We start from the raw sequence: 16,285 nt of genomic DNA on the forward strand, positions 1-16,285 counted from the left end.
GCAGCTGAAAAGTGCTTTGGTGAGAGCAAGGGAAGCTGGCAACTTTTGGAGGGAGTGGAGTGAACTAGATGAGATGCTTAGAGAAAGAACCTCTGCCAGCATGATATAGTAAAAGAGAGAGAGGAAACGTTTCCGAGAATGGTGGTAATAAACCCGCAGATGAATATTTAAATGATACATGGTTATTGTACTCTAGACTATCTTTGTAACGGGTGCCTTAATTTTCCTTTCGTGTAATTTGTATTCCTGTTCCTTTCTTGTTTTGTATCCCTTTTCTTGTTTATAAAATAAAAAATATATTAAAAAAGAAAAACATTCCTCTAAAGTAAAACGTCTGAAAATATATTTCAATATATGTACTTTGGCAAAAGAAAAAAAAAATCTTGTCTACTCCCCTTGCTCACTCAAGTGTAACTAAAGTCCTAAACATTTTTTTTAAAAAAATGGGATCAGGCTTTGAAGATCCAACACCGTCATAGCAGCGTATAAAGTGGATAGAACCATCCCCACTTGGCAGAATGTTGATCTCTTATTTCATTGTGAATCATGCTGGGGGCTAAGCAAGATGCAAAAATGTAGGTTGTTGTGGGTTTTCCGGGCTGTATTGCCGTGGTCTTGGCATTGTAGTTCCTGACGTTTCGCCAGCAGCTGTGGCTGGCATCTTCAGAGGTGTAGCACCAAAAGACAGAGATCTCTCAGTGTCACAGCCACAGCTGCTGGCAAAACGTCAGGAACTACAATGCCAAGACCATGGCAATACAGCCCGGAAAACCCACAACAACCATCTTTCTCCGGCCGTGAAAGCCTTCGACAATACATGCAAAAATGTAGGATTGCCCACTCTGAGCTGGGAAATTCATGGAGATTTTGGGGGTGTAGTCTGGAGAGGGCAAAGTTTGGGGAGGAGCTGGAGCTCAGCAGGTTATAATGCTATAGAGTCCACCCTCAAATATAGGTATTTTTTCCAAGGGAGCTGATCTCTTTTATATGGAGATCAGTTGCAAATCCAGCAGATCTGCAGTTCCCACATGGAGTTTGGGAACCCCATAAAATTGGCCTCGAAAAGGGCTCTGCCTCCATCCCTGGCCTCCCAAAGAGGGAAAGAGGATTGCGGAGAGGGATTCTCTCCCTTTTCTCCCTGGCACAGGTTCTTTCTCACTACACTTCCCATGGAACCTTGCGGGAGCCTGACACGTGTCCCAATGCATCAGGTGTCTCATCTGTTTTGGCTCTGAGTCTCCTTGATATTAGTCCAACACTTTAACCACCACACCACAATTCCTATCAGTCTGTTGCATTTTTCATTCCTTTGTGGAGATTGTACCTTCCTCAATGTCACTGAGAAAAATTAATTATTCCATTAACCACAAACATTATTTTGGGTTATTTTTCTGGATGATCTCTTTCTTTGTTGATTTGAGGGCCAGATAAAACCTAAAATTCAAGGAAGAGTAGGATTATAAAATAATTTACGTTAATATTATTTCTCATTCTGCTCATCTTCACAGACCTCAAAATGTTAGATATAGTATTGCATAATTTTTCAGACCACTTAAGTCCCCTGGGATAGAGGGACCTACTTTCAACGAGTTCTGGGTCAGGCTTTGTTAGTACCTTAGCATTAACAGTAAGCGACAATCACAAAGGACAATGGTCACTTAGGGATAGATTTAAGACCTCAAAGCTAGTGGTTCAATATTGCAGGAGATATACAGTACTAGTCCCAGTTGACACCATATATGTAAAAGTCTCCCCTGAAGAATCAAGGGAGGTATCATGCAGATTGTGCAAGTTGGCCAATGAAAGCAGATTCAGCACTTAATTTTTTTAAAGAGTCTGGAGGTGGAAATACATGTTACGAAGTACCTATGGATGCTCAAGTGAACCTCAGTTCATGTGTCCCCTTTCCAGGCTCCCATGCATTCACTTGTACAGTCACACTTCAATTTGTTCTGTGTGAGTACATTCACACATTCAATATCAATTCCTCCCCAGCTGCTAAAAGTATCTCAGGCTGTTTACAATTGCCAAATCCTCAGTTTCCCCACCTCCCTCATCCAGTCATTGAAATGCAGATCTTGATACTTTCTCACACCTTAAAGAAAGGCAAATTGGCAAGTCAGAGGAGCCTACAGTGCTTACTTTACAGTGTCCATAACTGAGCATTCTTGCTGTGAAAACAAAGCTGAATTGGAGCTCTGGCCTCCTGACTGGGCATCTGTACTCAGTTGCAAATGCAATCACACAAAGGGAGCTCCCATGGAAGCGGTATCCACATGTGCCCAGCAAGAGGCAGCCTGCATGTGAATTGAAAGCCACACATAAAATCCTGCCCTTGAGCATCCCCAGGTAATTCATAACATGTATTTCCTCTGTGGTTCTCTGCATCTACACAGCAGCTGCTGGGAGTGGCTATTTTATTTGTCTACTAGCTTGATGCCCGTGCTTCGCTATGGTATTTAACTACTTTAAATCCAGTTATAATATTTATGGGTATGTAATGTTTTTTGGTTTGGGGAGGAGGGGATTGAGTTGGTTTTGTGGTCTAATAGCATAGTACCCGAGCGTCACAAAAGTGTTTGAATAAAGGGAAGCATGTTGATGCCTAAAACTGATGAAGTGGTACTGCCTTTCTTCAACTGTCTGGTTTTCCTTGACCTAATTTTTACCCCAGAACACAGAGTTCCACAGCTGACCCATCAGCCTGCCAGCCACACAGGAAGCCAGGCCCCACAGGGAGACTGGCAACCCTAGAGGGGAGGTGTATTTTTACCTCAGGACACGTTCAATGACTGGGACATCATTGAATGTGTCCTGACTCCTGAGTACTGCATGTGTCCTGCATATTGTTTAGAATGTTGGGCTGATGACCAATCAAGGCCGCATATGCAAATGACCTCAGGGCAGAGTAGCTGAGTTGGCAGTTGGAGGGGGGAGGGGGATGAGCAGCCTCCCAGCCACACAGGGAAGCTGTATCTCTATGGGAAAACTTATTTGAGCCCTTTACCCCTTAGGGGACAAATTTCTTAAAATCCCTTCTTAGTGAGCCTCTACGTCAAGAAAGGAACGTCCTCCGCAAATTTCACGTTTCTAGGTCCAGGTGTTTGGGCTGGGCATTGATGAGTCAGTCAGGACACTTGTCTTTATATATATATATATATATAGATTTATTTATTTATGTCATTTATAGTCCTCCTTTCTCACTGAGACTCAAGGCAAATTACATAGTATGTGATTAATACAATCAGTATCAAGTACATTTCAATACAATATCAAGGACATTTCCATAAACAATGCCATTTCGCTTTGGAATGCTGCCCCCCTCCACACACACAGGTGTTTTTCATGCCAAAATAGTACTGGGGGCAGAGTTATTTCCCTGTTTGTGCTGCTCCATTTGCATGTGGAACCATTTCTTTAAAAAAGAAATCATCTACTTTGGCCCTGGGTAAAAAACAGACACATGCACATACATAAAAAACAACAACATTTGATCTTTGCATCTAATTATTTTATTGCATTTCACCAAGCTTATAAAAAATTAAGATTGCCATATCAAAGTACAAAAAATTATATTTCATCTCTTAAATTGTATTTACCTGTTTTTATTACACTTACTCGCTTTTTTAAAGGAGAAAAGTTCCCTGTAGGGACTGGTGTTTTCTGACTACAGCTGAACTTTTCCTTGGTCACCTTCTGGGGGGGGGGGGGTTGCATCCTGAATGCCCAATACAAAACAAAAGTGTGAGAGAGATGCCACTCTTGACCATCCATGAATAAATTAACTGTATCTTTTAGACAGGCTAGTTGTATGTTACATTTTCTTTCTTCTTTGCTTCTGCTCTTTTATACTGATTCCTTTCTCCTCAGCAACCTGTGGAGGGCCTCCTTCACCTGATCATTTCTCAGACAATAGATCAGGGGGTTGAGAAAGGGTGTAATAGCTGTGTAGAAAACAGTCACTGCTTTAGTCATCTCTGATTGACTTTTTCCAGCTGGAGTTAAGTACACGGCTGCCAGCGAGCCATAGAAAAGTGTCACCACCACGAGGTGAAAAGATATGGTGGAGAAGGCCTTCCTACGGCTGCCTTGGAAAGAAGCTTTCAGTAGGGTCAGAATTATAATGCTATAGGACAGCATGATGAAGAAGGCATTACCTAAAACTCCAGCATTCAAAAAAATCTCAGAGACTTTAGGGGCAATTCCTAGTGGGGGGCAGGCCAGGGACAGAATTGGCCCAGGATCACACAAGAGATGGTCAATGACATTGGGGCCACAGAAGGACAACTTGGAAATCAGTATGACTGGAAAAGCATGCCACAGGAAACCAAGAACCCAACAAGTAAGAACTAGAGCATAGCAGAAGTCTTGGGACATAATTTGTGGGTATTGCAGAGGGTGGCAGATGGCCAAGTACCGATCCAAAGCCATGGCTGAGAGGAGGAAACTTTCAGTAGTGCCCAGAGAAAAAAAGATGTAGAACTGGAGGAAACAGGAACTGAAGGAAATGATCCCACGAGGGAATATCTGGTCAAAGAGCATCCTGGGCACTGTGGCACTCACATAACACATCTCTAGCCAGGAGAAGTTGCTCAGCAGGATGTACATGGGAAGCCGGGCCAAATGGGTGTCTAAAAAGACCAGGACAATTATGGTGATGTTCTCAGCCAAGAGTGGTAAAAAAGATGAGGAGCAAGATCCGCTTTTGCTGTCCGCCCCCAAAACTCATCAGAATGAATTCCTGCACTCCAGTCCCGTTGGCCAACTCCATCTGGAACCAGACAATACAGACATCAATCATCTCTCTATCACATGTTTATCTCACCCGTCCTCTACGCAACTAAGTCAGACTCTCATAATTCTCCTCTCCATTTTATCTTCATGCTGTGAGGTAAGCTAGATTAAGACACTGTGAGTGGCTGTATTGGTCTGTAGAAGAGCGAGATTCAGGTCTAGTTGCACTCCTTGGTCTTTTAGGTGCTTCTGGACCTGAATCTTGCTCTTCCACTTGTAAGTAACCCTTAGGATCCAGTACCTCTGTCCACTTCCATTTATTATTATTACTACACTTATATTCCACTCTCCCTGCAAGCAGAATCAAAGCGGATCACATCAGAGTTTAAAAACAAGATAGCAAAATATGTAAAATATTCCATCTCATAAAACTCAGCAACTTGCTGTCTTGCCTGATGATTTACAGGCTGAAAAAGGGGATCCATAGTTTGTATCTGAGATAATTCTTCAACAGAAACTATTGAGCATTTCTTCTTTTTCTGTGTAATTTATTCTGATCTGAAAGCAACATTTTTGGATCCTCATTTGAATAAGGAGCCTGTCTGCTTTTCTGGATTTTAATACAACATTGGATGTGAATAAATATAAAGCTGCTGCAATTAAACATTTCCTTTTAATGAAAATTGAAGAGTGTCATATTGTTTTCAATGTATGTTGAACAGCAATAACTTTTGTTATATTGCTGTCTTTAGTTATATTGCTGTCTCTCCAAGCCAAGGGGAGGGAGCTGAAGTGCTTGGTGCAAAGAAACAATGCTTATAGCTTATCCTATCTAGGCTTTAAGATCTAGATGGGAGAAGCTATAAGCATTGTTTCTTTGCACCAAGCACTGCAGCTCCCCCACCTTGGCTTGGAGAGACTTCAAGCATTGGCAAACAGGCACCTGTATCTCATATCTCTCTCTAAGATGGGTCATTCATTCTAACTTTCCTTGGCCCTCAAGTTCCCTCACATGTCCCTTCCTTACTGCCCTATTCTCTTTCTCAAGTTCTAGTCCTCTCCCACCAATATTTTCAAAGAATTTCACATCATTCCTTTGAGATTATCATGATCAATTTGATCCAAGCATTTGTCTGAACTGATAATTAGTGAAAATCAGAAATGCAACTGACAATTGGTGATTGTTTGCATGACCTTCCTCCCCATTCTTCCCTTCTGTCTCTGTCTCTTTGGTTATAATTTGATAAGGAATATCGACATTTGTTTGTGAAAACATTTTTCTGGAAGGTCCCATTCGTTCACATCCATGCCTCCGGTAATTATTCCCTGGTAATTATACCGATTTCTGTACCTCAAGTTGGAATCAAAGTGTCGATCCATCCAGCTGAAGGCTCACCATAAATGTTGGGTCAGAATTTTGGAGGGCTGCAATGATCCGATTTTGAAGCCTAGTAGAAAAGTTTCTTGCACTGTGATCCCCCTGGGCAGCTGCAGCTGGAGCACAGAACCAATCTAGACTGATCTGGTCTTCTAATGTTCAATGGTAAACTAAACCTGCTCCATCTGATGCTGGAAATAGAGAACACATCTGCTGATATGGTATGGCTTATCCTCTATGCAGAGTATGCAGCTGTCATTGAAGGAAGCACTACTGTATATAAAAATAGATTTGCAGATGAAGGAAGCTGACTTTGGAGTAGAACTGCTGTCTCTGTGTTTTTTACTAAGACTGCCCCCTGCATCCTTATTGTTGGATATTGCACCATTGCTGCATGAGTGCCATCATTCATGACTGCTTTGTCTTGTTAGTATGTAGAAACTGTTCTGAACAATTGCTAATGGCACAATTTCCAACAAGGTCTTATACATCTTGTATATTATGCTTGATTGTGATTGTATATGGTGCTTGAATCTGGTTGGGAAATATTTGTAACCTATTATACCCTTCCTTAACAGATTCTTTTTTTAAAAATACAGGAAATCAATGACCCTTGGGAACCTGTCTATGGGGGGGGGGGTAGTTCGTTTTCCAATCAAAACAGGGTCTCCTCTGAGAATAATTTCCCTCACTGAACAAATCATTAACAAGGCCTTTGTTCTCTTGTGTATTGATGCCTCCAAGTGGCAGAGGTGAAACAGCTGAAATTGGGGTTGTATGCAACCAGCTTTTCTGCTGATGAAAAGAGGAGGAAGGGGCCCTCTAGCCACCAAAAATGGGTATACTGAGGGTCATAATACCAACAAGATGGATCAAAGCTATAAGGGATGGTACCTGTAATAAGGAGATGAAGTGGGCAAGAAGATCCAGACAGGCTGATGAAATCCATCCCTTAGTCCATTAGACTTTTTGTCCACATTTGTGCTGGATCTCCCAAACTTTTCTGGCCTAGGCTTTGCCGCATATCTCTGGCAACAGATCTTCTATGGGCCATTAGTCTGGAGGAAAGCAACTGAGCCAGCACCTTAAGACTCCTCTCAGACAGGGATCAAAATCCGGTGGCAGAATCATCTGGCACAGTCAGGCAAGAAAGGAATGTAAATCCAATCACTACGATCTGTTTCAACTTCGGTTGTCACCACCAAGTTGGGGACATTCCTGGAGATATGGAGGTGGAGTCTGGAGAGGGCAGGGTTTGGAACAATAGGGATCTCAGCTGGGCATAATATCACACAGTCCACCTAACAAAGTAGCCATTTTCTCCATGGAAACTGATCTTTGTAGTCTGTAAATCAGATGAAATTCCAGGAGCTCTCCAACCACCACCTGGAGGTTGGCAACTTTAGGCTTATGTCCCTACCCTGCCATGAAACTCAGTGGCTAACCTTGGGCCTGTCTCTGTCTCTCAGCCTATCCTACCTGATAACATTGTTGTGAGGATAAAATGAAGGGATAGAAGGAGGGATAATGTATGCCACTAGGCTTGACAACCTCTACATGGGCCGTGGATAGTTCTAGTCAAAAGAGATCAGTTTCCCTGGAGAAAGCTGCTAAGGTGGACTGTAGGGCATTATACCCCACTGAGGTCCATCCCCTCCCCAAATCTCACCTTCTCCAGACTCCAGCCCCAAATCTCTAGAAATTTTCCAACCCAGAGCTGGCAGTCTTGGTATCAGTAGAGGAAGGTCCTGATCAAAATCTTCTAAACAAATATATTTCTTCTTAAACAATCCTTCAGATTTTATCAGTTTTTTTCCTGCCCTTTCCCCCAAAGGTCCTGTTGGCATATATGATTCTTTTTCCTCTACTGTAGCCAAACAACAGTCCAGTGAGGTAGCTTAAGCTGAAACAGAGCATTCATTCATTCATTCATTCATTCATTCATTCATTCAGTCAGTCAGTCAGTCAGTCAGTCAGTCTTTTCGATTTTTATTCCACTATCCCTGCACAGGCTGGCTCAGGGCAGATTACATCCAATAAAACATATATATAAATTTATATTTTGAAACAATTAAAAATGGGAGCAATATAACAATACAATACAAAGCAGTATAGATAATTGGTGGAAGGTCTCCCATTTCGGTTCAGGACTGAGTAGGGATTTGGAGCCAAGTATCCTCAGACTGAATCCATCAGTTTAACCACCATATCACAGAGGCTCTCTTTACGTTGCTGATACGCCGGTCCCTAGGGAGGGAAGGCAGCATGGTGGAGCCCGATTTATGAGATCTCAGAGGCGAAGCAAAAGTTGGTATTTGAATCAAGGAAGACTAGTTAGGAAGGCAGTGGCAAACCACCTCTGCAACTCACTTGCCTTGAAAGCCCCTTGGCTGGGGTTGCTGTAAGTTGGTTGCGCAACTTGACTGCCCATGTTTGTAAACCAGTACATCTTAAGTAGTAACCAGTACATCTTAAGAGCCAGTTTGGTGTAGTGGTTAAGAGCACGGGACTCTAATCTGGAGAGCCAAGTTTGATTCCCCACTCCTCCACAAAGCCAGCTGGGTGACCTTGGGCGAGTCACAGTTCTCTGGAGCTCTCTTAGCCCCACCCACCTCACAGGGTGATTGTTGTGGGGTAATAATAACACTTTGTAAACTGCTCTGAGTGGGCATTAAGTTGTCCTGAAGGGCGGTATATAAAAATCGAATGTTATTATGTTATTATTAAGTATCTTTTTCTTCATCAAATACAAAACTGAATTATTCAAGAGAGCTTTCTAACTCAGGCTGTACTATAGGAAAGTGATCTCAAAATGTGGCATCAGTAAAGGGACTGAGAGTACTACTATTACTCTAATATTGTCCTACTGGCTAGATCCCATGTTGTTTAATACGTCAGGCTTGAACTTGCTTCTGCTCCGTTTCAGCATTTCTTCAGCTCTGCGCTGGATTTCTGCTGGTTTTAAATCTTTGCAAATTTGGATATATATACCCCATTACAAGCGTATTGAAACTGACTGTACCGACCCACACTATGGAATCTGCCTTGAGTCTCAGAGAGAAGGCAGGCCATAGATAACATAAACATAAACATTCTTTTAAATTTTAACAATTTTAAAATCAAAATTCTTTTGACTTTCCAAAGGGAGTTAACACTTGTAAAAAAAATGATACAGCTAAAGTATGTACATCTGCCGGAAGGGGAAGTTTGAAAGGAACATGCTCAGCTTTTGATTTCTCTTCCTGTTCAAGGTATAAAGTTTTGACAAGGCCAGAGACACAGTGCTCTGTTGAAACAGAAGGATGAGAGGCGAAGGATACTGGCCTTTAGCTCCTTGCCTGTGGCTCTTAGCTTGACCATTGCATCCGGGGTAGGCTGTAGATATGCTTTGCTGGTTTCTTTTGTTGGATGGGATTAGGTCATATCTTTGAATTCTTGTAATCTACTTTTGACCCCTTTGGAGGAGAAAAGCTACATATAAATTGTCCGGGGTCTGAGCCCCAGCCCCCAGACTTGACAAGAGGGAACAGCAGGGGACAAAAGGGTGGCAGCAACTCCACCCCCCAAGCCGGCAACCAGGGCCAGAACCTACCTACTCCATGGGGAAGGGGCAAAAGGCCAGTACCTCAGAGGGGTGGAGGGGGCAAGGAGAAACCAGCCAGCCCCACCCTCCAGGGGGAAGAGAGGGGGCTAAGCAGGCCGGAGGGAAAGGGACACAGCAGGGAGAAGGTGGGTCCAGCAGCAGCAGCAGCAACCCAAGCAGAGCCCTTACCTGGCAGGGAGAGGACGCCGCCGCTGCAGCCCAGAGCCACACCATGGCTAGAAGACAGCAGCCTGGCTCAGGAGTTGCTAGAAGCCAAGCCTCTCCAGGGGGGTCTGCCACAGGCATTCTGGGGGAGGAGATGGGTAACCCCGCCCAGCATTGCTGAGCAGGCAGCGCAGAAGCTGGCTAAGGCAGTTCCTCGTGAGCAGGGCCAGGCAAGCTCAGTAGCTCAGAGGCTGGCTGGGGCAGCTCCTCGGGAGCAAGGCCAGGCAAGCCCAATAGCACAGAGGCTGGCTGCGGCAGCTCCTCGTGAGCAAGGCCAGGCAAGCTCAATAGCACAAGGGCTGGCTGGGGCAGCTCCTCATGAGCAAGGCCAAGGAGCCCTCAGCTGGGGATGGCTCGCACTCAACCCCACCCTGCCAGCATGGCAAAAGGGCCCAGGAGGGATTAGTGGTTGGAGGGAAACACCTGGAGGAACGCACAGCTGGGCCCAGTCAGGAGAGGGAACAAGCCTGGAAGGAGGGCGGGGTGGAGAAAGGAAACCCTATAAAGGGTGGCTGGGAAGAGCTCTGCGGTGGTGGGTGTGAGTGAGGATGTGGAGTGAGAGCAGTAGGATGCAAGGGTGGAGGCTTGGAGGAGAGTTCTGGAAGGAGGAGATGGAGGACACAGAGGGTAAGCAGGCCAGGTTGAGCAGGCCAGCGAGTGGACTGAGAGGGAGTCTGGGTGAGGTATACCACCCCTCCTTCCACAGAGCAGGGTCCTGCAGAGTCCCTGGCCCCCCTGTGATGTCAGGAGCAGACCGCCCAGTGCCACGCCCAGCGGCAGCTGCGGCAAGCCCTGACATAAATATCTCAATAACTGAAAACAGCAAGTGAATAATAAAAACATTAACATTAAAAGGCTTGGTTTTCTCTATGATTGTGAATAGATAGTGCTTATAAAGTGACTGAGAACACCTGGAGAGACACGCAAATCTCCTTTCACGTGAGACTCTCTGTGTTAGACTGAATGAGTCAGCTGCAGGGTAAGAAACCTGAGTTTGGATTGATGTCAATGAGAACATTTGTGGTTTTTTGAAAACTTTTATTTGTTAAGAATGGACTTGTTAATGCTGATGTTTATGAATATGCCTTTGATTGTTTTCATGTAGTGTGCCACAAGTCCCTGAGGAAGTCGTTCTGACGAAAGCTAGGACTGTCAGTGGCTGTATTTCTCTTGTAACACCTTGTTAAGATCAATGTGAGGCACCTGTAAAAAGAAATCACACTACAAAGACCAGCACAGGAATCTTTATTCATCACCCAAGGAGTTCTTACCTTGTTCTAAGAAGAAACAGGAACGGGATTGGTGGTCCCCTGCGGTTAATAATGTGCTTTGGAGACACTGGAGACACTTTAATAAGAGACATTTGAATGAACTTTTGTAACATGATATGTATTAGTACTGCTGTACAATGAATGTTGCATTGTGATGTGATTGTATTGTTTGCACATCATATTCTTTTTCACATTGATAAAGTTCATTTGTTAATCATAACGTGAGATATCCGTGTGTTAACACACTGTTGCTACTGTCTGTAAATGGGTATCAGGCTTGTTTTGCTTATCTGTAATGGAGAGACAAGCTGTAAAACCAGGACGCCTACATTTCCCATCAAAACTTGAGGGAGGCTGACAAGTGTTCAACCTGTGTAAGGCATCACTTTTAGCTTGGCTCTGAGAGGAATCTTAAGGTGCTGGCTCAGTTGCTTTCCTCCAGACTAATGGCCCATAGAAGAACTGTTGCCAGAGATGTGCGGCAATGCCTAGGCCAGAAAAGTTTGGGAGATCCAGCACAAATGTGGACAAAAAGTCCAATGCACTAAGGGATGGATTTCATCAGCCTTTCTGGATCTTCTTGCCCACTTCACCTCGTCGTTACAAGAATCATTCCCCTATAGCTTTGATCCATCTTGTTGGTCTTATAACCCTCAGCATAGCCATTTTTGGTGGCAAGAGGGCCCCTTCCTCCTATTTTCATCAGCAGAAAAGCTGGTTGCATACAACCCCAATTTCAGCTGTTTCACCTCTGCCACTTGGAGGCATCAATACACAAAAAAACGAAGGCCTTGTTAATGATTTGTTCAGTGGGGGAAATTGTTCTCAGAGGAGACCCTGTTTTGATTGGAAAACGAACTAGCCCCCATAGACAAAGTCCCAAGGGTCATTGATTTCCTGTATTTTAAAAAAAGAATCTGTTAAGGAAGTGTATAATAGGTTACAAACATTTTTCAACCAGATTCAAGCACCATATACAATCACAATCAAACACAATATCCAAGATGTATAAGACCTCGTTGGAAATTGTGCCATTCGCAATTGTTCAGAACTCGATTTCCATGTGCTAACAAGACAAAGCAGTCATGAATGACGGTGCTCATGCAGCAATGGTGCAATATCCAACAGTGAGGGTGCAAGATGCAGTCTTAGTAAAAAACACAGAGACAGCAGTTCTACTCCAAAGTCAGCTTCCTTCATCTGCAAATCTATTTTTATATACAGTAGTGCTTCCTTCAATGACAGCTGCATACTCTGCATAGAGGATAAGCCATACCATATCAGCAGATGTGTTCTCTATTTCCAGCATCAGATGGAGCAGGTTTAGTTTACCATTGAACATTAGAAGACCAGATCAGTCTAGATTGGTTCTGTGCTCCAGCTGCAGCTGCCCAGGGGGATCACAGTGCAAGAAACTTTTCTACTAGGCTTCAAAATCGGATCATTGCAGCCCTCCAAAATTCTGACCCAACATTTATGGTGAGCCTTCAGCTGGATGGATTGACGCTTTGATTCCAACTCGAGGTACAGAAATGGGTATATTTACCGGGGAATAATTACCGGAGGCATGGATGTGAACGAATGTGACCTTCCAGAAAAATGTTTGCACAAACAAATGTCCATATTCCTTATCAAATTATAACCAAAGAGACAGAGACAGAAGGGAAGAATGGGGAGGAAGGTCATGCAAACAATCACCAATTGTCAGTTGCATTTCTGATTTTCACTAATTATCAGTTCAGACAAATGCTTGGATCAAATTGATCATGATAATCTCAAAGGAATGGTGTGAAATTCTTTGAAAATATTGGTGGGAGAGGACTAGAACTTGAGAAAGAGAATAGGGCAGTAAGGAAGGGATATGTGAGGGAACCGGAGGACCAAGGAAAATTAGAATGAATGACCCATCTTAGAGAGAGATATGAGATACAGGTGCCTGTTTGCCAATGCTAGAAGTCTCTCCAAGCCAAGGTGGGAGAGCTGGAGTGCTTGGTGCAAAGAAACAATGCTTATAGCTTATCCCATCTAGGTCTTAAAGCCTGTTCAACCAGAAAGAGATAGCAATATAACTAAAGTTGTTGCTGTTCAATATACATTTAAAACAATATGACGCTCTTCAATATTCATTAAAAAGAAATGTTTAATTGCAGCAGCTATGTATTTATGCACATCCAATGTTGTATTAAAATCCAGAAAAGCAGACAGGCTCCTTATTCAAATGAGGATCCAAAAATGTTGCTTTCAGATCAGAATAAATTACACAGAAAAAGAAGAAATGTTCAATATTTTCTGTTGAAGAATTATCACAGATACAAACTCTGAATCCCCCTTTTCAGCCTGTAAATCATCAGGCAAGACAGCAAGTTGCTGAGTTTTATGAGATGGAATATTTTACATATTTTGCTATCTTGTTTTTATACTCTGATGTGATCCGCTTTGATTCTGCTTGCAGGGAGAGCGGAATATAAGTGTAGTAATAATAATAAATGGAAGTGGACAGAGGTACTGGATCCTAAGGGTTACTTACAAATGGAAGAGCAAGATTCAGGTCCAGAAGCACCTAAAAGACCAAGGAGTGCAACTAGACCTGAATCTCGCTCTTCTACAGACCAATACAGCCACTCACAGTGTCTTAATCTAGCTTACCTCACAGCATGAAGATAAAATGGAGAGGAGAATTATGAGAGTCTGACTGAGTTGCGTAGAGGACGGGTGAGATAAACATGTGATAGAGAGATGATTGATGTCTGTATTGTCTGGTTCCAGATGGAGTTGGCCAACGGGACTGGAGTGCAGGAATTCATTCTGATGAGCTTTGGGGGTGGACAGCAAAAGCGGATCTTGCTCCTCATCTTTTTTACCACTCTTTATGTGCTCACTTTGGCTGAGAACATCACCATAATTGTCCTGGTCTTTTTAGACACCCATTTGGCCCGGCTTCCCATGTACATCCTGCTGAGCAACTTCTCCTGGCTAGAGATGTGTTATGTGAGTGCCACAGTGCCCAGGATGCTCTTTGACCAGATATTCCCTCGTGGGATCATTTCCTTCAGTTCCTGTTTCCTCCAGTTCTATATCTTGTTTTCTCTGGGCACTACTGAAAGCTTCCTCCTCTCAGCCATGGCTTTGGATCGGTACTTGGCCATCTGCCACCCTCTGCAATACCTACAAATTATGTCCCAAGACTTCTGCTATGGTCTAGTACTCACTTGTTGGGTCCTTGGTTTCCTGTGGCACGCTTTTCCAGTCATACTGATTTCCAAGTTGTCCTTCTGTGGCCCCAATGTCATTGACCATCTCTTGTGTGATCCTGGGCCAATTCTGTCCCTGGCCTGCCCGCCACTAGGAATTGCCCCCAAAGTCTGTGAAGTTTTTATGAATGCTGGAGTTTTAGGTAATGCCTTCTTCATCATGCTGTCCTATAGCATTATAATTCTGACCCTACTGAAAGCTTCTTTCCAAGGCAGCCGTAGGAAGGCCTTCTCCACCATATCTTTTCACCTCGTGGTGGTGACACTTTTCTATGGCTCACTGGCAGCCGTGTACTTAACTCCAGTTGGAAAAAGTCAATCGGAGCTGACTAAAGCAGTGACTGTTTTCTACACAGCTATTACACCGTTTCTCAACCCCCTGATCTATTGTCTGAGAAATGATCAGGTGAAGGAGGCCCTCCACAGGTTGCTGAGGAGAAAGGAATCAGTATAAAAGAGCAGAAACAAAGAAGAAAGAAAATATAACCTTCAACCAGCCTGTTTAAGAGATACAGTTAATTTATTCATGGGTGGTCAAGAGAGGCATCTCTCTCACACTTTTGTATTGGGCATTCAGGATGCACCCCCCCCCCCCAGAAGGTGACCAAGGAAGTGTTCAGCTGTAGTCAGAAAACACCAGCCCCTACAGGGAAGTTTTCTCCTTACTATATATAAAAAAGTAAGTGTAATAAAAACAGGTAAATACAATTTAAGAGATAAAATATAATTTTTTGTACTTTTATATGGCAATCACTTTCTTATAAGCTTGGTGAAGTGCAATAAAAATAATTAGCTGCAAAGATCAAATGTTGATTTTTATGATTGTCTGTGTATATGTACATATGTGCACATGCTTGTTTCTGTGTTTCATCCGGAGCCAAACTAGATGATTTCATTTTTAAAGAAGTGCTTCCACATGCATATAGAGCAACACAAACAGGGAAATAACTCTGCCCCCCAGTACTATTTTGGCATGAAAAACACCTTTGTGTGTGTGTGGGGGGGCAGCATTCCAAAGCGAAATGGCATTGTTTATGGAAATGTCCTCGATACTGTACTGAAATATACTTGATACTGATTGTATTAATCTCATACTATGTAATCCGCCTTGAGTTTCAGTGAGAAAGGAAGACTATAAATGACATAAATAAATAAATCTCTCTCTGTATAAAGACAAGTGTCCTGACTGACTCATCAACGCCCAGCCCAAACCCCTGGACCTAGAAATGTGCAATTTGGGGGGGACATTTCTTTTGTGGTGTAGGGGCTCACTAAGAAAGGATTTTAAGAAATTTGCCCCCTAAGAAGGGGTAAAATATGTTTTCCCATAGGGATATAGCTTCCCTGTGTGGCTGTTAGTCTGTTCATCCCCCTTCCCCTGCCAACTGCCAACTCAGCTACTCTGCCCTGAGGTCATTTGCATATGTGGCCTTGATTGGTCATCATCCCAACATTCTAAACAATATGCAGGACACATGCAGTACTCAGGACACATTCAATGATGTCCCAGTCATTGAACGTGTCCTGAGGTAAAATACACCTCCCCTCTCGGGTTGCCAATCTCCCTGTGGGGCCCGGCTTTCCTGTGTGGCTGGCAGGCTGATGGGTCAACTGTGGAACTCTGTGTTTTGAGGTAAAAATTAGGTCAAGGAAAACTGCAGACAGTTGAAGAAAGGCAGTACCACTTCATCAGTTTTAGGCATCAGTACTAAACATGGGCACGATCCAAAAAAAAATATCGATCAAGCTGATTGTGGATCTGCACTGGTGGCGACCCCAGATCACCGATTCACTCCGATCAAGTCCTGTTTCTGATCTGGGATTGGGGAGGCCAAAGCGGAGG

General features: G+C 43.5%; 1 protein-coding gene and 1 pseudogene across 1 annotated transcript; one reads left to right on the plus strand and one right to left on the minus strand.

Annotated features, from left to right (window-relative positions):
• Positions 1 to 3,846: 3,846 nt before the first annotated feature.
• On the minus strand, positions 3,847 to 4,771 carry LOC129338373 (olfactory receptor 11H6-like; annotated as a pseudogene).
• A 9,186-nt stretch (positions 4,772 to 13,957) lies between these two features.
• LOC129338342 (olfactory receptor 11H6-like) lies at positions 13,958 to 14,896 on the plus strand. Its single transcript, XM_054992483.1, has one exon. The coding sequence runs from the start codon at positions 13,958 to 13,960 to the stop codon at positions 14,894 to 14,896; it is 939 nt and encodes a 312-aa protein (XP_054848458.1).
• Positions 14,897 to 16,285: the final 1,389 nt, after the last annotated feature.

This window comes from Eublepharis macularius, chromosome 12 (genome assembly GCF_028583425.1).
Source record: "Eublepharis macularius isolate TG4126 chromosome 12, MPM_Emac_v1.0, whole genome shotgun sequence".
Classification (NCBI taxonomy): Eukaryota; Metazoa; Chordata; class Lepidosauria; order Squamata; family Eublepharidae; genus Eublepharis; species Eublepharis macularius.

Excerpts from the sequence above, each read along its gene's own strand:
- LOC129338342 (XM_054992483.1), top strand. The coding sequence starts at position 13,958 with ATGGAGTTGGCCAACGGGACTGGAGTGCAGGAATTCATTCTGATGAGC.